The sequence below is a fragment of the Pogona vitticeps genome, chromosome 6 (assembly GCF_051106095.1).
Source record: "Pogona vitticeps strain Pit_001003342236 chromosome 6, PviZW2.1, whole genome shotgun sequence".
NCBI classification, from domain to species: Eukaryota; Metazoa; Chordata; class Lepidosauria; order Squamata; family Agamidae; genus Pogona; species Pogona vitticeps.
In genome coordinates, this window is record NC_135788.1 from 87,855,180 (window position 1) to 87,877,708 (window position 22,529).

The window sequence follows — 22,529 nt, forward strand, 5'->3', positions numbered from 1 at the left end:
TGTTGTTGGAAAAGAGTGTTTGTGATGACCAGCTTATTCTCTTGACAAAACTCTATTAGCCTTTGTCCTGCTTCGTTCTGAACTCCAAGGCCAAACTTCCCTGTTGTTCCTTTTATCTCTTGGCTCCCTACTTTAGCATTCCAGTCCCCTAGAATGAGAAGAACATCTTTCTTTGGTGTCAGTTCTAGAAGGTGTTGTAAATCTTCATAGAATTGTTCAATTTCAGTCTCCTCAGCAATGCTGGTTGGTGCATAAACTTGGATTATTGTGATGTTGAATGGTCTGCCTTGGATTCGTATTGACATCATTCTATCATTTTTGAGATTGTATCCCATTACAGCTTTTCCCACTCTTTTGTTGACTATGAGGGCTACTCCATTCCTTCTACGGGATTCTTGTCCACAATAGTAGATATGATAATCATCTGAGCTGAATTCGCCCATTCCTGTCCATTTTAGTTCACTGATGCCCAGGATGTCGATGTTTATTCTTGTCATCTCCTGTTTGACCACCTCCAGCTTCCCAATGTTCATAGATCTTACATTCCAGGTTCCTATGCAGTATTTTTCTTTGCAGCATTGGATTTTCCTTTCACTTCCAGGCACATCCACAGCTGAGCGTCCTTTCGGCTTTGGCCCAACCACTTCATTAGCTCTGGAGCTACTTGTACTTGTCCTCCGCTCTTCCTCAGTAGCATGTTGGACGCCTTCCGACCTGAGGGGCCCATCTTCCAGCGTCATATCTTTTAGCCTTTTGTTTCTGATCATGGGGCGTTCTTGGCAAAGATACTGGAGTGGCTTGCCATTTCCTACTCCAGGTGGATTGCGTTTAGTCGGAACTCTCCACTATGTCCTGTCCGTCTTGGGTGTCCCTGCACGGCATAGCCCATAGTTTCTCTGAGTTACTCAAGCCCCTTCGCCACGACAAGGCAGCAATCCATGAAGAAGTCTACCACTGGTGACCATTTAATTCTCTTGCTGCTGGTCATTTCTAAAACTTTGCTGGGATAAGATTGTGATTGTAAATGAGGATTACTATATGCAAGTCTTGAAAAATTTAGAATGTCTCACCAATCAGTCAAAAATTTTACCAGTCAGCATGACTGGACTATAGCCTTACAATTTATGTTAACAAATTTAAACTAGGCACTTGTTCACTTTTATTTTTACGTAACAATTCATATAAACACAAAATAAATTATATTACGTACACGGTATTTGCCTATGTCTTCTTCGTAGAAAATGCACTGCTGTCAGAGGTGTTGCACTTGTATCCTTGAACATGCCTGGTAGTTTTAGCACTGAAGTACCATTTATTAATGACTTTAGTAGGGTTAAACTGTGGTAATGGAGGTCCATTTAGATTCACCATCACCAACAGTTGTGATATGATTTGCACAATTGGTAATTTTAGTTGCCAAACCATGAACACCCCCTATCATCGAAGGTGCTCCATCAGTTGCCAGGCCAACTAAACATTTTCCATATCTCCAATCCAAGTTAACTCTTTGGAGTTCCTTGTCTATGGTGTCTAGGTAGCCTGAAGCAGTGATATTTGCTAAGGGAGCAATAGCTAAATATGATTCCTTGACACCACTAGCATTTATATACTTAACATAAATGATACATTCCACATCAGATCTATCAGTGGAACCATCTAGTAACACAGAAACAAATTCTGAGGCTTTTCTATCAGCCACAACATCTTCTTTCACATTTTGTGCAATGTAAACTCATTACACTGTTTATTATTGGTATATTCTTCTAGCACTTCCACATTAAGTTTACCAACAAGCTCGGCAAGACCTCTAATGTCAGTAAAGGGCTTATTGTTTTTGGCAATATAAAAACATATATTAAATAATACCTCTAAATGAAATAACATTTTTGTCCATCCTTTTTAGACAATTTTGTGGGAGTTTTTGAACTCAAGATTGGGAATCACTGATTTATACCCTCAGACCTGGGTTACTTTATTACCTGCATGCCTGTGGGTCATGAAGCTTGTATTTTTAATGCCTTTCTTTTGAATGTCTCCAGCAAAAATAAAACTGAAAGCAAAAGTGCCGGGTCTCTTAAGGAGCCACAGTTCCCTCCCACCTCAGGTTGTGTCCTTGTTATAAGCTTCTCTCGCCAGCCAGGGATGTTCCAGGAGAGCAATGTCAGCAAGAGGTCTTCTTGATTATTTGAAATTCAGTCAGAATTGAGTTTATCAGAGGAATGCATATTCTTTCCAGTTGTGGAACAGAAGGGTATATCTTGTTCTTGTATGATTGTTTGGTTTGTCCACATTGTGTGTATATGCTGGTGAACTGGAGAGTTGTTCCCTTGAGTCAATGTATCAATGTAGTCAGCTACTATCCTCTTGCTGGGTGGAATTCTACTTCTTTCTAGAGCCAAGTTTTCCTTCCTGGATAGCTCATGATATCTCCCTCTGCATGTTCAATCCTCTCCATTAATGGACTCCACCTGCTTAATCGAAATGACATAGTTGGACGTACCGATTGCATTCTTGATGACTATCTCAGGGGAGCCGATTTCCTCCTCATCCAATTGTCTCATTTGGGTCCAGGTAGGTGGAGTCATGATTTTTGGTTTTGAAATGGGGTTCAAATCACTGGAAACCCCTTTTAGAGTAGGCTTCTTAAACAAGGGGTATAGTTTGAATATGAACCAATGTTGTTTGGTACATATCTCTTCCCTCTGAAACTCTTGATTCCTTTTTAAAAAGTCTCTTTCTCCTTTTTCTTGTCCTTTTATTTGGGTCCCAATGTTAGGGACATTGCATACTGGTTTTAGAATAGAGGGTTTGTCACTAAGGATGTCCTCTGAGATGGTTTTACTGGGAGTATATTCATTTGATCTTTCTTTCATTGCCCTTACAGTATTTTATTGTTCCTTTAAAAGTTCAAATCTGTTGATTATATTGTTCTGTACATCACAATGTGGAGCTTGGAAGGAGTCTAAGAGATTTTCATCTGGTTCCAAGGATTCTGTGAGTTCCATTATCTTTTCCCTTGGCTGCTGTAGGTCATTTTCAGCCAATTCTGCAAAATTTGGGGGTTTTCCCTGGTGGAGATATCCCCTCAAAAGTGCCATTGCAGTCCAAATGAATGAGGTTAGGCTACCCCTTTCTGACACTTGAGGGCTTTCAACATGACCTGATGTACAGAACCCCAAAGGTGGAGCATGATTCTCAAAGACTCTTACCAGATACACGCATTTCAGTCAATATGTCCTTGTATTCATACATCCGTTCGACTGAGCTTCTTTTTATGAATGTAACAATTGCATAAGCATAAATACTCTACCAATATCGTCGTTGTCATCGTTTAGTCATTTAGTCATGTCCGACTCTTCATGACCCCATGGACCAGAGCACGCCAGGCCCTTCTATCTTCTACTGCCTCCCGGAGTTGTGTCAAATTCATTCTGGTAGCTTCGATGACACTGTCCAACCATCTCATCCTCGGTCGTCCCCTTCTCCTCTTGCCTTCACACTTTCCTAACATCAAGGTCTTTTCCAAGGAGTCTTCTCTTCTCATGAGATGGCCAAAGTATTGGAACCTTAGCTTCAGGATCTGTCCTTCCAGTGAGCACTCAGGCTTGATTTCCTTTAGAACTCAAAATCCAATATAAAATCGGCTAAAGTAAAAGTTCCAAAAGAGACTGTTTCTAGCAAATTTAGCAGATGTAATTTATACTTATATTGTGATATGAACCCCATTGGCTTTGGGAAATTTAACAGCGCTAACTTTTGTCTGTTCAAGACTAATTTCCATCCCAGATCTGTTTTGATCCCAACTTTTGATGGTCTAGAATTCTGTGGAGCCAGACACTGCGGGTTCTTGGTAGCTTGTTTCTGTGCTTGAGCTAGTGTTGGTTCTAGAGAGACTTCTCTGCATTAGTAGAGAGATGAACAAGTTCCTCTGGATTTTCTTTATTATTTATACTGTAATTAGATTTTATTTTTGCATTGTACTTTTCTGTGCTGAGTTGCTATCCAGTAATTTAAAAAGTTTCTTTAACTGCATCTTTTTGTATGGAATTGGTTTGGGATTTTTTTTACATTTTTACTTTTCTTCTTTTTATTGTTTGTTATTTTGCTTTTGGCAGCCCTTTTCTCATATGCCTTTTTGCATATCAGGCTGGTGTAGAAGCAGCTTTTGCACATGATCTGTTTTTAGTTTCCTCTGAGCCAGATTTTAGCCATAGCTTTTTGCAACTATACACCAAGGTGGTTAAAAGTTTGTTGGATTCTTTTAGGAAGTTTTCATGTGCTGTAAGTCCTCTATTATGTAGAGAAGCTGGCCTTCAACTAACAGGCTGTCCTCGCCCTGAGTTAGAGTTAGAGTTAGAGTTGAAGATTCTTCTTCAGCTGCACTCCCTTTATCTAAGTTCAACACTAAGGACTGTGTCTTCAATTCATTTAAGAGACTGGACTTATCTGAAAATTGTTTTAGCATTTCAGGTATCCAGTTCTCGACAAGAGACAGTTCAGTGGCCAAATTAATAGAGCCATATTCCTCTTTGTACCAGTTCAGATTACCTTTGAGGTCCATGTGTTACTGGCCACTGGTCCTTGGCAGGAGCTGGTGAGGTATGACTCTCTGTTTTCCTTCACCATTACATTCTTCCTCTCAGAGAAGAATTGAGTGATTTTTGTTTGCCTCCGCTGTTTTAAAGGGGAACTGGCAGGTGTCGGAAACAGACCAAGAGATTTATATCCCTTTCTGGTTAAAACTATTCTCACTGCCTATATAGGGCTTTCTCTTCTCTCCACACTCTCACTTTCCTCCCTCCAAATTTAAGTAATAATACAGCACAGAATGTTTCAGGCAAACCTGGATGTTTCTTGGTAATCTTGGCAATCTCACAGCCGTTCTATTTCCTCTCCTTTCTTTGGCCTTGAGCTCTCCTGGGGACTTTTCAAGTTGAGGAGGGTGGGTGAAGAGTATAACTCGATCCCCTACAGATAGCTGGAAACAATTCAATTGGTGCGTCTTTCCTTCTTTGTTTGTTTGTTAGCATCAAAGCACCCATGGAGGCAAGGCAGTCCAGAAAAGCAGGATTCAGTTGCACAGCCAATTAAGCAGCAATATTTCAAGCCACACACGTCTGGAGAAGCAGTAAAAGCAGTAAAAGAATAAATAAAAGCTTCTTTGTAGCAATTAAAAATTAAAAAATAAAAAGAGTAAAAAGAGTAAAATGGGATTAAAGAGGGAGTAGAGCAGAGCACAGCAAACTGCCTCCTTCCTTCAGTCCTTTATCTTGTCTCACCAGGTTCTGCTTTCTATACTCTGTATTAAACCATCAGCTGCCTGTTTCTGTGATATTAGGTAAAGGTTCCCCTTGACATTTTTAGTCCAGTCGTGTCCGACTCTAGGGGGCGGTGCTCATCCCGTTTTCAAGCTGTAGAGCCAGCGCTTGTCCGAAGACAGTTTCCATTGCCACGTGGCCAGTGTGACTAGGGAACACTGTTTTACTTTCCCACTGAGGTGGTACCTATTTATCTACTCGCATTTGCATGCTTTCGAACTGCTAGGTTGGCAGGAGCTGGGACAAAGCGACGGGTGCTCACTCCGTCGCGTGGATTCGATCTTACGACTGCTGGTCTTCTGACGCTGCAGCACAGGCTTCTGTGGTTTAGCCCACACCATCAGCTGCCTGTTTCTGTGATATTAGAGGTAGGAGTAATAATTAAGGGTGTAGTCCTATGCAGGTGAAGCAAAACCAGGTTCATCAAAGTAAAATCTAAGACCTCGTTTTCGCTGGGGAGTGAGGACACCATCTTCACCGCCAATCTGAAGTTTGCCTTTCGGTTATGAAACAAAATGAAACTGTTTAGGTTTTACCAGTATTCCTTGGACCTTAGGGCTCTCCGGGAATTCCCACTTCACTTACATAGCCATTTGTTGTATCAAACTCCCCACTGAGCTTCAGCAAACAGTGATTTCTAGCTTGTTTGTTTGTTTTATTATTATATGGTCATAGGCCCGAAAAGACAAAGATAAAAACATTATATAAGTTATACAGAATAAGTAAGTTGTTAGAACATATCAGCAGTATAAAACTTGAGTCATGTGGTTGTCTTAATATAACATTTTACAAATTCTTAAAACTGAGAATAAAAACTTATCCACCGACTGTGTTATAAATTGGTTCTCTCCGGACAGCAGAAACTTCAGGTAGTCTGTGGGAGGTATACTAGTACATTTACACATTATTGGGTAGAGGTAACTGATATATTCAGACCTATATAAGCTACATTCTAGAATGGTGTGTGCCAAGGACTCAACTGTTTGTTCCCCACTGGGGCATATTCTTTCTCCATAAGGAATGTTATTAAAGCGCCCTTTTAACAAGGCTGAGGGAAAGCAATTAAACCTAGCCCATGAGAAGACAAAACGATACCTTGGTCCTGAGATTTTATATAGATAATTTGCTAACTTGGGAAAGTTAAAATTTAAACCAAACTACATTGGTGAGCAGGTCCTGTCTATACATGCTAGTGAATGCTGGAGATCTATGTCTTTAATGTGTTGTACAAGCATTGACTTAGATTCCAGGTTCAAGGGTTTCTCCAGAATAGTTCCATTCAGACTGCTGATTTCCACATAACAGACCTCACAAATACACCAGACTATTGTCTTCCAGTAAATAACAGTAAGTAGAGTAATAATGAAAATAGTAATAAATTTTCCAGTTTCTTTGACAAGCCAAGACTGTTAACCGCACCCAAATGGAACTGGAAGCTTGGTTTCATATTCAAAAAGTATTTTCATATGGACATGTTTGTGATGTGTTTCTTTACAGGGAAATTTAGCATTTTTTTAAAAATTGCAAACAGCCGTAACTACAAACATCTGTAATTTTAAAAAAATTAAAATGAGTTTGTCCTCCCAATATTTTTCTGACATCAAAAGCTGTTATAATTTCATAACTGGGAGACTGAGAACCATCTCAATATAGTATTTATTTTGTTTTGGGTTTTAAAAGCATTTAAAAGCATTTTCAACCCCAGTATTCTGAACAGAGGGTGCAATCAGACGGGCATTTGTTCCACTGTTCAGTCTGCTCTGAGGAAGGACTGTTACAGTAGTTCCTTTTGCTTGTGATCAGATGACATCATTGCTAGAGAGAACCATCCACAGAAGGTTCCTACTCACTTCTTTCTAGGTCTCTGTTAGAGGCTTTTTGGTGCAAGTAGGATCACTCCATTTTGATTCATTTCCAGTAAGTGTGATTCCTCGAAACAAACCAAAGTGGAGCTTGCGGCTTTGAATTTCCGTTCTGCTTTGAATTTCCCAATATTCTTAAATGGGTTAAGACAACAGCTTAGCCACTTCACAGTATTGGGAAATTAAACACTTCCTCTCCTCCTCCCCGGAATAAGAAGAGGAATTAAGTTAATAAAAAAAAGTGATTAGTATAAGGCTGATGCACTATACCTCTTAGGGGAAAAAATTAAAAATAAAAAACTTTGTCACAGAAGTGGAGGGGGCAGAACTAATAGGGTTGCTTGAGGTGGGTATGTCATTTGAATGCAACAATTGCAACAAATGGCATACCGGATGTGTACCTGACTTTAACCAACCGTATTTGTCTGGACTAACCTGCTCCAATTGCGCCATGCAGACAAGACCAGAGATTTTTTTCAGGAATACTATTGGAATACCCCTTGCTATTTGTATATGTAACTGGCTGGATGACTCAATAGTTTAGGTATCTGGCTGGGGATCCAGAATTTGGGAGTTTGATTGTGCCTCCTGTGAGCACAGCCAGCCTGTGTGGTCTTGGGCAAGCTGCACAGTCCCAGGGTGCCCCCCAAAAAGAAGGGACTGGTAAACCACTTCTGAGCATCCTCTACCTAGAAAATTCTGAAAAGAGTCACCATAAGTCAGAATTAACTTGATGGCACATGATCACAGAATCTTAGAATCATAGAATAATGAACTAAGAAGGGACATATAAGGCCATAGAGTCCAAACCCCCACCCAATGCAAGAATCTGAATCAAATGATATCTGACAGGTGGTTGTCTAAGTTTCTCTTGAATGCCTCCGGTGTTGGAGTACTCACCACCTCTCGAGGTCATTGGTAATTGCCATACTGTCTAACAGTTAGGAAGTTTTTTTCTGATATTTAATGAAATCTGGCTTCCTGTAACTTGAGCCCATTGCTGCATGTCCTGCACTCTGGGATGATTGAGAACAGATCCTGCCCCTCCTTTGTATGACAGCCTTTCAAGTATTTGAAAAATGTTATCATATTTTCCCACAGTTATTTTCTCAAGGCTAAACATGCCCAGTTCTTCCAGTCTTTCCTCATAGGGCTTGATTTCCAGCCTCCTGATCATCCCTGTTGCCTACCTCTGAACTTGTTCCATTTTGTCCGCATCCTTCCTGAAGTGTAGTATCCAGAACTGGAGACAATATTCAAGATGAGGCCTAACCAGTGCCAAATAAAGGGGAAATAGTACCTTGCATGATTTGGAGACTGTACTGTACTTCTGTTAATGCAGCCTAAGTTAGCATTGCTTTTTTTTGTAGCCATTTCACACTGTTGGCTCATATTCAGCTGGTGATCTATGACAATTCCAAGATCATTCTAGCTTGTAGTATTGCTGAGCCAGGTATCTTTCTTCTTGTAACTGTGTTTGGTTTCTTCGCGCGCGCCCCCCAGGTTCAGTATTATGTACAGTACTTGTCCCTGTTTTATTCTATTGTTTTCAACCCAGTGCTTATACCTATCTAGATCATTTTGAATTTTCTTTCTGTCTTCCAGGATATTGGCTATTCTACCCAATTTTGTGTCATCCATAAATTCAATTAGTGTTCTCTGCATCCCCTGATCCAGGTAACTAATAAGAAGAGCCATTAATCATCACCCTCTTGGTGTGGTTCTGTATCCAACTGTGTACCCACCTGACAGGTATTCTGTCCATCCCACACCTAGTTAGTTTGCTAATCAGAATATTATGGGACACTTTTTTCAAAAGTGTTGCTGAATTCAAGATATATTATGTCTACAGCATTCTCTCTGTGTATCAGAGAGATTACCTGATCAAAAAATGAGATTAGTCTAGCAGGATTTGTTCTTGACAAATTCTTGTTTGGTGCTCGTTATTAATACATTGTTTTCCAGGTCCTTGCATAGTGACTGCTTTATAATCTGTTCCAGAATTTTTCCTGGGATTAATGGCAGGCTGACTGGTCTGTAGTTCCTAGGTTCCTCCTTTTTAGGGACAGCATTAACCCTCCTCCAATCATCTGGCACTTCACCCATTTCCCATGATTTCAAGAAAATAATGGATAGTAATTCTGAGAGTTTTCAGCCAGTTCTTTCAATACTCTTGGATGCAGTTTATCTGGTCCTGGAAATTTGAACTCGTTTAAGGTAATAAGGTGTTTCTTGACTATTTGTTTATCAATTTCCAGCTGCAATCCAGTCCCTTCCACTTGCACTTCACATTTGTCTGGAAGGTCATAGTCTGTTCTTTGGGGAAAGACTGAGCTAACATAGGAATTGAGCACTTCTGCCTTTTCTTCATTGTCTGTTATTATTTTTCTACCTTAATTGAGTAGCTAAGCCACTATTTCTTTTCTTTGTCTATTGCTACATACATACATGAAGAATGCTTTTTTGTTGATTTTAGTGTCTCTAGCTAGCCTCAGTTCATTTTTAGCGTTTGCCCTCCTAATGCCATCCCTGCAATTCCTTGCTACTTGTCTCTACTCTTCCTTTGTGGCCTGACCTTCCTCTTTGTGTTCTTTTTTGTTTTCGGTCCTCTCTGAGCTTTTGTGAAGCCACACTGGCCTTTTTACTGTCTCCCACTTTTTTGTTGTTGTTGGAATTGTTTGTAGTTGTGCCTTTATAATTTCCTTTTTAAAAAAACTCCCACCCTTCTTGGACTCTTTTTCTTGTTAGGATCTCCTGCCATGGGACTTACTCATCCTTGTTCTGAATTTATTAAAATTGGCTTTTTAAAACATGCAGCATATATGTGTGGCTACTTTGGTTTCTTTTGAAATCAAGAATCCTAGTAGAATATAATCAGTCTTGTCTGGAGTTCTCCTTACTGCCACTTCCTCCACCTGGCGATGGGAGGACGTATTCAGCAGAGTCTTGGCTGGGTCCACTATACGATTCATGAACCAGAGCCATATATCCCTCTTTTTAGAAGACCACTTTCAAAAGGGCCAGCAGAAATGAATAACTTCTCTAAATTCCTCCACCAAGTTGTCTCTATCAGTTAGAATCAAGTCAAGGATAGCTAGCCCTTTAGTTTCTTTCTCTTCTTTTTTATAGGAGACAATTATCAGCCACACAAGCCAGGAATTTCTTGAAAGGGCCATCTTTGTCCAAATTTGCCTCCCAACAGATATCAAGATAATTGAATGCTAATAGGAGGTGAAGTGTGATATCACTCATTATGCAATTCTTTTGGATACACAAATGTGCTCTAGTCTGGAAAGTGGTAAGCTAGAGCTGTTCTCCAAGGTACGCTAATTATTTGCTGGCCAGCAGGTTTTATGTGGTGGAAAATTCAAAGTGGGTTATCTCCCCCACCATAATTGTGATGTGCTGCTCTCCACTTTACTTGTCCATTCTGTTGCATGTATAGAGCACATGCCTGGAGGCACTAAGCAGTCAGCTTTTTAATGGTTGATGTGAATATGCTTACAGATCCTACACAAGTAAGCCTGCAGTTGAGAATAGTCACTGTATTGCAAAATGTAACTTCTCCTCTCTTTGTCATTACAGCCATTATCCTGTGACACCAGGCACAATAGGTCCAGGAGCGGAATGCCAAGATGGCAGTCCCACCACACATTCCTGGTCCAGACTGCCTGCGCCCATTCACCCGTGAATCCCTGGAAGCAATAGAGAAGCGAATTGCTGAACGGGAAGCCAAGAAGTTGAAGAAACACCATGAGGAGGTTCTTGAGGAGGAACCGGAACGCAAGCCTCGGAGTGACCTGGAGCAAGGGAGAAACCTCCCACTTATTTATGGAGACCCTCCACCTGAACTCATTGGGGTTCCCTTGGAAGACTTGGATCCATTCTATAGTGATCAGAAAGTAAATGGGAAAAGTTGGGTTGGAAGAGGAAAGGAAAAAATTTAAACTACAGTGAGAAGTGGTATAGAACGTTCTAATATCCACTCATAGGAACCAAGAAAACAAGCCACACGTTAGAATGCAAGATATATTTATTAAAATAAGGAAGAGAAAACACTTTAAAATAATATGCAAATATCAAATGCTATGTCAAATATTTTAAAAATAAGTAAATTAAGTACCAGCAGTAGCTCATGGTCCCAGCAGGGAGGAGAGTCTCATATTGCCATTTTGAACTGAGCTATCTCCCTGCTCAGACCATGGGTTGGCCTTGCTCATTGGTAAAAAAACAAAACAAAGACAAGTGGTATGTAAAAACAATTAGGACTGATACCCCATGCATTTTGACTAAACACTGGTTTTCAGTGATTAGGTGGTATTGTAGCCTGGGAGCCATTTATCACATTGCTAAACATGTTATGAGGCCATGCTGATTGTACAGGAGTTTATTTCTTCATCTGTGAAACTGAATCAGTGACACAGTTACATTGGTGTGGCAGCATGCTGGCATTATCATCACTTGTAGAAACACATTCAGAGTTGGTGTAGAAAACCTCTGCTCTGTACTAAAGTCCTTTGGCTGATTTGTGTCAAGGACATGTGCGACCCAGAGTACAAGTTAGCCAGTCATCTCTCAGACATATTGTGATTTGGATTTCTGCATTGAGCAGGGGTTGGACCTGATGACCTTATAGACCCTTTCTAACTCCATTGTTTTCTGATTCTATGATTTTATCCCATGTATTGCTTGGCTGGCTCTCTAATGGTGCCATCCTCTTTTATTCAATACTGTTGACCAAGGCAGTCTATGAACTGGCAGTTTAGACCATAGTGTTTCACTGGGATCTATTTCTACCCAAAGAGCGATTCCAACAGTTTTGCTGGACAATTATACCATGCCCTTGGCCATGGTATTCTGCAGGATTACTTTTTATTCCCTATGCTTTTTAACATCTGTACCCATTTGGCAGCTACCCTTTTCTTTTTCTCCAGGGCAGCATATAACAGCTTAAGGGACGAGATTGTCCCCTTACAAATCAGCCTCCACCTCTGGTTGCATTTAAGTTAATGTTTACCTAGTGAGAAATCCAATAACAATTATCAAAAACACATGAGCTCAAAAATTGCATACAACTTAATGGAGCGAATGCCAGGACTCTAGTCACTGTAGCTGGTGCCCACATTGCACCAGCATCTCTCTTAAAATAAAAATAATAAAAAAGCACAGAGTGATAAGAGGCCAGGCAGCTGTAGCCCAATCACACGTTGTGCCTCAGTTCTCCTGGGTAACACTCCCAAAGAGTAATCTCTCTCTGATGCTGTATCAAGACCCAGGTACCAGGGGGATTCTGGGAACTGATGATACTGGCAGTTGCTGTAACCACCTGACCTGATGTTTCTGTTCTTACCTCAGGCTTAAGAAATTTCCAGGTGACTGGAGTCACTCCTGCTTTCAGTGCTGTTTGTCCTTGATAAGTGGTCTGCCCACCTCCACTCCAGCCACCTGGCAAGCTTATTTAAGAGTTTCACTGGTGTGACATGGTGGATAGAGTGATTCCACAAAACTGACCTCCACCTGTAGCTTCTGGTTTGACTAAATGTATTTTAGTCAAACCAGACATAAAATATGTCAGTGCCCGAGGCAAAGGAACAAATAGCACTCATGGCACCTGAAACTAAGATGTATGGTACTCAAAGCTAGGTTAATCGCTTTAGTACATGATACTGAGAACTCACAAGTACAATGTAAAAATAAAGCCAACACAAAATGAAGTAGCTAACCATTTGCAGCTTTTCTGGAACATCCAAATTCTGCTGCCTCAAATTATCACCTCACTTATATGAGTAGCAGAGCTAGTTCGTTTCTCTCAATTCGAATCAATTAAGCCTCTGTATGGTGACAACATAATACAGGGTGATGATCACTGTTGCAAAATAACTATATTCAGAAGAAGCCATGAATACATGAATTTTGTAGTGTAGATTGAAGATCAATGTTTCAAAGGAAATTTAGGAGTTACTAGCAATTTCTTTCTTTGTTTGTTTCTGTAGACATATATCCTTCTCAACAAAGGAAAGTCAATTTTCCGGTTCAGTGCTACCCCCGCGCTTTATATGTTGGGCCCCTTCCACATTGTCCGAAGGGGTGCCATCCAAGTCCTTATACATTCATATCCTTCACAGTGGTTGACTTGAATATGGTATGCTTCCATGTGGCAAGGAAGTTGTTGGTTTTTGGGTTGCCATTGTTGTTGCCGTAGGACAAGACAAAGAAAATTGTAGAGTCTGGTCAGTTCAATGTTTTGCATAGATGCCACTTGGGTTTGTTCATATGTGACCCAGAGAAAATTACTTTTTCTTTAAATACTTGTGGTGGAAAATTGTACTGTACTTCCACATTCCATTGTTTAAATGTTGTGAGAAAGCAGGATTCCAGCAGTTTTTACATAAACAAATGCTTTTTTCATTATGTCCAGTTGAATGAAATCCAAATAAGAATTATTTAACTGCCAATATTTGCCAGTGTCTACAAATTGGAAATAATTTGATGAGGCTGACCCTTTTCCACTAAAATCTCCACCCTGCTATTCAGTTAATATTCTTAAATATATACCAATAAGTATGTTGGGCTGGGGTAGAAATAAGATGTTTAATTCTGGATGTTTAATGTTTTAAGTCTGAATGATAGAGTAAGACTCATTGAAAATGCTAGTATAGATTGAGCTGCATGGAGAAGGAACAGAGGCCTGAGTTCTTTAGCAGCTCACAAGAGTTAGCTAAGTTAGTTAGGTAAGAGTTGATTAAGAGTTAGTTATCTTTGTTAATTGGCAAAGAAACTAAATTCTGCTTTTAAGCAAAAACAATGAAAAGTTCTGTGGCACCTTAAAAACTAAAGACCAAACTCGTCAGTATATTTTTTTCTGAAAGATTGGGTAAAATCATGGTACTTTATGTAGTAAGGCTCTACTAGAGTAAACCCATTAAATCAGTGAGGATTTGGTGAATCAACTTCCATTGATTCAGTGAGCTTATTGTGGTTGTGCTAAGCAACAAATTTTCAGCCGTTGTGGGCTGCAGTTCCAAAAAGCTTATACCAAATAAAATTTGTTAGGAGGCAGTGGAAGACAGGAGAGCCTGGCGTGCTCTGGTCCATGGGGTCACGAAGAGTCGGACACAACTAAATGACGAAGATGCCACAAGTGCTTTGTTGTGTTTGCTGTAATAGATTATCGTGGTTATCCTTCCTTCCCCTTTGAAATGACTACATTCTAGGTCTTCTGCTTTGAGGTTGCTGCTTAGATTTGTCAAAGTATCTGGAGGACTGCCGGTGCCAGCAATCTGAGAATTTGTACCTCAGTGTCCTCCATAATGTTGCAAGGGATATTGCCGAAGGGTTGCTAGGTCAGCAGTGTCTCTTTTCATGAGATTTTGGAGCCAGAACCTGAAACTTTGATTAGATATTTGAATTGTCACTAAGGTGGCCAGGCAGAGTTCAGGAATGAAGCAAGCACAACACACATACAACCAGCTTCAGGCCAAGTTGTTTGAACCTTTACCTGGTAATCAGCTCTGAAAAGTGCACACAGATTGAAAGGATGGATGGGCAAAATGTGACTCTTCAGTTGTTATTGGGCTGCAGATCCCAGCATTCCTCGTAATTGGCTGTGCTGGCTAGAGCTGGTGTGAATTGTGTTCCAACAACATCTGGAGAGCCACACTTCACTCAGCTCTGCTTTAAAGACACTGCACACAAAAAAGTCAAAGTAGAGATGGGCACAAACCACCTGTCTGGAGGTTTGTGCTGGTTCATTTATTGGCTGAACGGGTGTACAGGACTTCAAAGCCCCGCCTCCTCCAGCAGGCATCCACTCAGAGGCAGCACTTGGATGAGGTGGGGCAGGTAAGACAGGCTGCTGCCTCCGAGTGGGTGTCCACCAGAGGAGGTGGGACTCTGAAGTGCTAAACACCTGATAAACAAACGGGTAGGAATTGCTGAACCAGCAGTTCATTAAATTGCTATATCTGACAATTTGCAGAAGTCAACAGGGTCTGAAGCAAAGAGCTAGATCTGCACTGAGATCCAACAGTAGAAACTGACTTAGGATGCTAACAAGTGCTAACTGGCAATTTCCTCTTTCTTTCTTTCTTTCTTTCTTTCTTTCTTTCTTTCTTTCTTTCTTTCTTTCTTTCTTTCTTTCTTTCTTTCTTTCTTTCTTTCTTTCTTCCTTCCTTCCTTCCTTCCTTCCTTCCTACCTTCCATCCTTCCTTCCTTCCTTCCTTCCTTTGTATCCAAGCGAAAATCTATTATTATTATTATTATTATTATTATTATTATTATTATTATTATTATTATTATTATTATTATTATTATTATTATTATTATTATTATTATTATTATTATTATTATTATTATTATTATTATTATTATATCCCCCATGAGTGCCCCTTTGCATCATCAGATCAGGCAATCACATGGGCAGAAAACAAATAAAAGGGTTGTCAAACCAATCAGAACAGATTTAAACCACTTTGCCAACTGAACAAAAAAGGATGATTCCCTGCTCAAAAAAAGACGATTTCACAATTGGCTTTCCTGCATTGAGCTTTATATTGTCTAGGCACTAGGATTTAATTCAAATTCCACCATGCCCCATCCAATTTAAAATGTGGAGTAAACATAGTTGCCCCCAAACTTTCTCCCTCCTATGCCACTTATCCTGAGATTGGCATGCCTTCTGGAGATCCAGGGAACCACAATTTCCTCAGTCTTCAGTTGGCAAACCTAATACCCTTTGCTGGTAGTCTTTTGTGCTGCATAACTGGTTGGGAAAGCAAGAAAATGAAGCCCAATAGCCTGTGGATGTCTAGCAAAATGGTTTATTGCTCTTCCTTGCACAGTAGACTAACATATCACATTGCTGTTTAAAGTCCCTTCAGTTTTGGAAGCTGACTGCCATGTGGACTGGAGGAAGGTGGGTCACATAAAATGGAGTGCAGGGCTCCTTTACCTTTAATAACTGAATAAAATAGAAATTTAATCAGATGTAACTAGATACACAAGCTACATCTGCTGAAATTGCTTCTTCTATGCCACTATGAGGGGTACAGGAGCCTTGTCCCTAATTTCATGTGGCACCCTAAAAGGGGAATGTTTTTAACAAACACAAACCCAGTCACCTTGGACCTGACCAAGCTCACTGAGCTGCTTGATCCTTTAGATTCCTGCCAAGGTGTCATCATCCAACAGACCTGTTGTTCCCATGGGTTTACCAAATAAATGTGTCTTGGGAATTTTGAGAGAGGCCTATTTCATTTCCTTGACCTTGTTTTCAAATTATTCAGCATGTTTATAATGATAACCATCTTAACCAACTGTGTCTTCATGGCCATGAGTGACCCACCACCATGGGCTAAGAATGTGGAGTAAGTATTCTTCTTCTTCTTCTTCTTCTTCTTCTTCTTCTTCTTCTTCTTCTTCTTCTTCTTCTTCTTCTTCTTCTTCTTCTTCTTCTTCTTCTTCTTCTTCTTCTTCTTCTTCTTCTTCTTCTTCTTCTTCTTCTTTTTCACTACCAATGCTCTGTTTAATCTTTAATGCGGAAGGGGAAGTAATTGGAGTATCAAAGATAAGCAGAGTATTCCAAAAGGAAAGATGGGTGGTCAGATGAGCATTTCTGTGTGATCTCAAAGCTTGTGGCAATTACTATGTCAAAACATAAGACTTTTGTAGGGATACAGTTTTGTATGCATGCTTTCTCCATTTTAAAATTGAAAAGGCTTATTGCTATTCAGGAATCTTTTCCTTTTAATGCAAGGCATTTGTAGATAAGTTATGTTTGCTTCCATCTCAAATTCTTGTTTAGATGAAGAGAGAATGTAAAACAAAAAACCACCAATGTCATTGTATATCCTATGATCAAGAGCTGGTGAAAGAAGCTTGTAGTTTAATTTGTTAAAGAATTTCCTCTTCCCAACAGGGAAGTATATGTAATATCTGTTTCAAACCTTAGGAATCAATCTTGCTCCTTTTTCTGTGCATCAGAAGGACTCTCCACTATTAATTACCTCAAAGGCAAGACTAACAGATTTTATTCAGCACAAACTTTTGTTGAGTGACATCTTCAGATGAATGGACTGTAGTTTCCATAGACAAATATTTAAACATGTCTATAAATATTATCTACAATGTTTATCTGAAAAAGTCACCACCAATGCTGAAGAGGCTGATATTGACCAATTCTATGAAGACTTATAACCCCTTCTAGAACTGATACCAAAGAAAAATGTTCTTATCATTATAGGGGACTGGAATGCTAAAGTAGGGAGTCAAGAGATAAAAGGAACAACAGGTAAGTTTGGCCTTGGAGTTCAAAACGAAGCAGGGCAAAATCTAATAGAGTTTTGTCAAGAGACCAAGCTGGTCATCACAAACACTCTTTTCCAATAACACAAGAGGCAACTCTACACATGGAAATCACCATGTGCTTAATACCAAAATCAGATTGATTATATTCTCTGCAGCCAAAGATGGAGAAGCTCTATACAGTTCATCAAAAACAAGATCTGGAGCTGATTGTGGCTCCGATCATCAGCTTCTTATAGCAAAACTCAAGCTTAAAGTGAAGAAAGTAGGAAAAACCATTAGGCTTGTCAGGTATAATCTAAACCAAATCCTTTATGAATGCACAGTGGAAGTGAAGAACAGATTTAAGGAACTCAATTTGGTGGACAGAGTGCCTGAAGAACTATGGCTGGAGGCTCGTAACATTGTACAGGAGGCAGCAACAAAAGCCATCCCAAAGAAAAGGAAATGCAAGAAGGCAAAGTGGCTATCCAGTGAGGCCTTACTAATAGCAGATAAGGGAAACAAATGCAAGGGAGATAGGGAATGTTACAGAAAATGGAATGAATGCTGACTTCCAAGGAATAGCAAGGAGAGACAAGAGGGCCTTCTTAAAGGAACAGTGCAAAGATACAGAGGAAAATAATAGAAAGGGAAAAACCAGAGATCTGTTCAAGAAAACTGGAGATATTAAAGGAACATTTTGTGGAAAGATGGACATGATAAAGGACAAAAATGGTAGGGACCTTACAGAAGCAGAAGACATCAAGAATACACAGAGGAATTATACCAGAAAGATCTGGATATCCCAGACAACCCAGATAGTGTGGTTGCTGATTTTGAGCCAGACATCCTGGAGAGCAAAGTGAAGTGGGCCTTAGAAAGCATGGCTAATAACAAGGCCAGTGGAGGTGATGGCATTCCTATTTAAAATAATGAATGAATGAATGAATGAATGAATGAATGAATGAATGAATGAATGAATGAATGAATGAATGAATGAATGAATAAATAAATAAATAAATAAATAAATAAATAAATAAATAAATAAATAAATAAGAGAATGCTATTTAGGTGCTAGACTCAATATATCAGACAGTTTGGAAAACTCAGCAGTGGCCAGAGGATTGAAAAATATCAGTCTACATCCCAATCCAAAGAACAGCAGTGCCAAAGAATGCTCCAACTACCCTAAAATTGCACTCATTTCACACGCTAGCAAGATTATGCTCAAAATCCTACAAGGTAGGCTTCAGCAGTATGTGGACCGAGAACTCCCAGAAGTACAAGCTGGATTTTGAGGGGGCAGAGGAACTAGAGACCAAATTGCTAACAAGTGTTGGATTATGGAGAAAGCCAGTGAGTTCCAGAAAAACATCTACTTCTGCTTCATTGACTTTGACGATGGGAAGTTCTTAAAGAAATGGGAGTGCCTGACCACCTTATCTACCTCCTGAGAAACCTATACGTGGGACAGGAAGCAACAGTTAGAACTGGACATGGAACAACTACTCTAGTTGGTTCAAAATTGGGAAATGAGTATGACAAAGCTGTATATTGTCTTCCTGCTTATTTAACTTATATGCAGAATGCATCATCCAAAAGACTGAACTGGATGAACCCCAAACCGGAATTAAGATTGCTGGAAGAAATATCAACAACCTCCGATATGCAGATGATACCACTCTGTTGGCAGAAAGTGAGGAGGAACTATGAACCTCTTAATGAGGGTGCAAGAGGAGAGCACAAAAAATGGTCTGAAGCTCACTCTGTTGCGTGGATTCGATCTTATGACTGGTGGTTTTCTGTCCTTGCAGCACAGAGGCTTCTGCCGTTTAACCCATAGTGCTACCACGTCCCTATTTCATTCTCTCAGTACCTCCCTCTTAAAAGCATCTCAGTGAGAACTCTGACTTTTAAATGGAAATTCATTTGGGAAATAAAAGGAAAACTAATTCTCTTGCATACCTATATTTCTTTGTAGAAATAAGAATTTATATGTTTTGCTACAAATCATTGGTATTTTGGGGGTGCTGTTTATTTAAGAAGCTCTTAGAAAAAAGCTATAAAATATGCACTCTTGGTGTATAACTTAAAGAAACAATTTAGAACAAATCTTCAATTATTTTGAAATTAATCCTTTTTTTATCACGTGACCTTTGTTGTTCACAGATACACCTTTACTGGCATTTACACCTTTGAATCTATGATCAAGATACTTGCCCGGGGATTCTGCATTGATGACTTTACATTCCTTCGAGATCCATGGAATTGGTTGGATTTCAGTGTCATCGTTATGGCGTATGTTGCCTTCAGCAGGAATGCTTTAGAAAACACTATTATAAGAATTTAGCTTGAGTCAGCGAAGGGCAGTGGATGAATACCACATACACTGCTTTCTACTTGATGGAGAGAAAAATTGCAATCATACTCCCTATCCAGTATTGTTCCCAAAACTTATTTATTTTATTACAATATTTATATCTTACTTTTCTACAAAAAAATCATACACAAGAGCACTATTTCTTTTTAAATGACAGGATAAAACAACCTTCTTCAGCCAAGCTTTTAATAATGGCATTCTTCAATAGGCTGTGATCCTTGGTTTTAGCATATTAATTGGCTGTTTTGCTTTTTGAGTTTTAAAAATTATTTTTATTTTTTTAATTGTGCCTTTCCTTGAACACTCTAGTTAGAACTAAAGTGTGGTGTTACAGCCATTGGGCACAAAGCAAGCTTCTGGATTACTGTAAGCTACAGATCTTTGGTCATGCAATGATCTGGCAACTCTTTACCTACAGCCTTAGAATATGTCTTGATTCACAGCTACTGACCATAGCACAGCTTTAATCAGGCTTGCCTGGCATAACCTATGTAAAAAGAGCTGTATATATGGTTGGTTTCAGTTTTTGGATTGATGCAGAATTGACGGATGGCCAAATTAGAGCTTATTATCATGCCACTGATATGGTAATAATTAGCATTCTCGGGATTTCCACTTCAGCCATTTCTCGACCCTGGATTCCAACAACTCCAATAGTTCATTAGCTGCTAGGGGTTTTAGGTTCCCCTCTGAGGAGAATTCTCTTTACAAATCCTTTAGTCCACTGTTCCAGCTGAATCAAATGGACCCTTTACCATCAAACCCCATCCACCTCTTTCTGCTTGCTTAGAACAGATCCTGGTTCAAACACACAAATCTGTTGCCACCACCTCTAAATTATATATTTATATTTTAACTTATATAATTTAACTAATAGCTTAATATAACTTATATATTATAAGTTATATTTCCACATCCCTATCTCTCGAGATAATCTATATGTTATATTTTCACATCCCAGGAGTTATATCCTTCTGCTGTATCTTGATAACAGCTGTTTCTACTTTCATAAAGTAACTCTAGCTCTCTGAGTTACAGCACTTTTGCTCTGTTTTCTAGTTATCTTACAGAATTCGTAGATTTGGGTAATGTCTCTGCTCTACGAACCTTTCGTGTCCTCCGAGCACTGAAAACCATTACAGTGATTCCAGGTGGGTAGTGGGGATGGTAGTAATCTTGTGTTGTGTGCGTGTGTGGGTGATGGTGGTACTCTTGGAGGTAGAGAAATCCTTCCAGGGTTGCTTTTTCATACAACTCAGAACAGGTTGCTATGCGAACCTTGAAATAATAAATGAATACATTTCAACCATGCTCCTTTTTCAGGTGCTTTAAAATTTTTGATCTGCAGTACAACCATGAGTTGTAAAAACGGCAGTTGTTTTTTTTTTTCAAATAATGAGTTCTGTAGTACTGAAGGGAAACAACTCCCAACAGTAAGCACAAAACATATGGTAAGATCAGTATTTGAAGTGTTACAGTGCAGCATTAGGGAGAGGGTAAAAAATGTAGTTGGATCATTTTTATAAGAACTTTCCAAATTTCATAAATTTATTTGAATTGAATAGAAATAATATGAGATTTTTGTTGTGTGCTTTTAAAAAAATAATAATTTGCAACACTGAAAGATTCAGTTGTCCAGCCAAAGAACTTTGAATGTTTAATCCTTCATATGTGGTATTGAATACCAGTTGCTGAATTAGAGTTGCTACCTCTTTTTCCCCGAATAGACTCTTCACCTTTAATTGAGATTAATACTACCTACTGTTTGTGCATTGTTGATACTTGAGAATGTAATTTGTTTTGTTTTTGATACAATTTAACATTTTCTCCATACTAGTGGGGTAAGAACATGAGATTTTAATAAAATGTAGAAATGTAGAAAATTGACAGATTCATCTAGCCCTACATTGCATGTAGAGAAAATACATCCAGTCTATAATTTCATGTAAAAGTGGAGAAAATATTGAAAGAGAGTTTTCCCCATGTTTCATACTTATACAATGTCATAATTGTGACATACCACCTTTAGCACTGAAAAAGGCAAGCTAGAATGATTAAAATTAACATTAAATTAAAGCATAGAAGCCAGTCTGCTGTCAGGTCTTATGCACTGGCCTTCCAATTTTTATTCAGTTCAATTAAAACGTATGTGTCAAACTCAGGGCCCGTGGGCCAAATCTGGCACATGGGGCAAATCCAGCCCGCTGCGCCATTTCATGTGGCTCTCACAGTGTTGCCTGCTACTGTGCAGTATCCTATACGCAGGCACTTACTTGGTCACCCACAATGCTCCGCAAGGATGCTGGGAATCCACCCAGCAGGACTTCTAATCCCAGCATTCCAAGCAGTGAAGAATCAGAAAGTGCTGCCGCTTGGGTGGCATATAGCACCTTGGGAAATGTAGTCCTTGCTATTGCCCACTCCTGTTCTTACAGTTCCTGGTGAGGGCTGTTTGATGGTGTCGTCTAGTAGCGGCCATCTCTGCCTTCTTTCCCACATCAGCTACGGAAGTGAGTGAGGAGCCAGGTGATAATGAAGGCCAAGGGCCGTGGCAAGCGCAAGAGAAAGGCGAGAGACTTTTGTGAATAATTAACAAAACAAACAAACATGGCTGGGGCTGTGGAGCGGGTGTCAGCAGGTGTTACTAAATAAACTGTATAACAGTTGTACACTTGAATATCTGAT

At 39.6% G+C, this 22,529-nt stretch overlaps 1 protein-coding gene across 3 annotated transcripts in view; it reads left to right on the top strand.

Moving 5' to 3' along the window:
* Positions 1–22,529, top strand: part of SCN4A (sodium voltage-gated channel alpha subunit 4) — a 107,965-nt gene that overhangs the window by 20,863 nt on the left and 64,573 nt on the right. For 2 of the 3 annotated variants that reach the window (XM_073004149.2, XM_073004151.2), the window contains exons 1-3: positions 16,462–16,545; positions 19,634–19,762; positions 20,904–20,995. In XM_073004149.2, the coding sequence (XP_072860250.2) occupies positions 16,466–16,545; positions 19,634–19,762; positions 20,904–20,995 (301 nt within the window). In that variant the 5' untranslated portion in view covers positions 16,462–16,465. Of the gene's footprint in view, positions 1–10,765; positions 11,083–13,173; positions 13,293–16,455; positions 16,546–19,633; positions 19,763–20,903; positions 20,996–22,529 lie in introns of those variants that run through there. The other variant, XM_020798034.3, reaches the window with a different exon arrangement.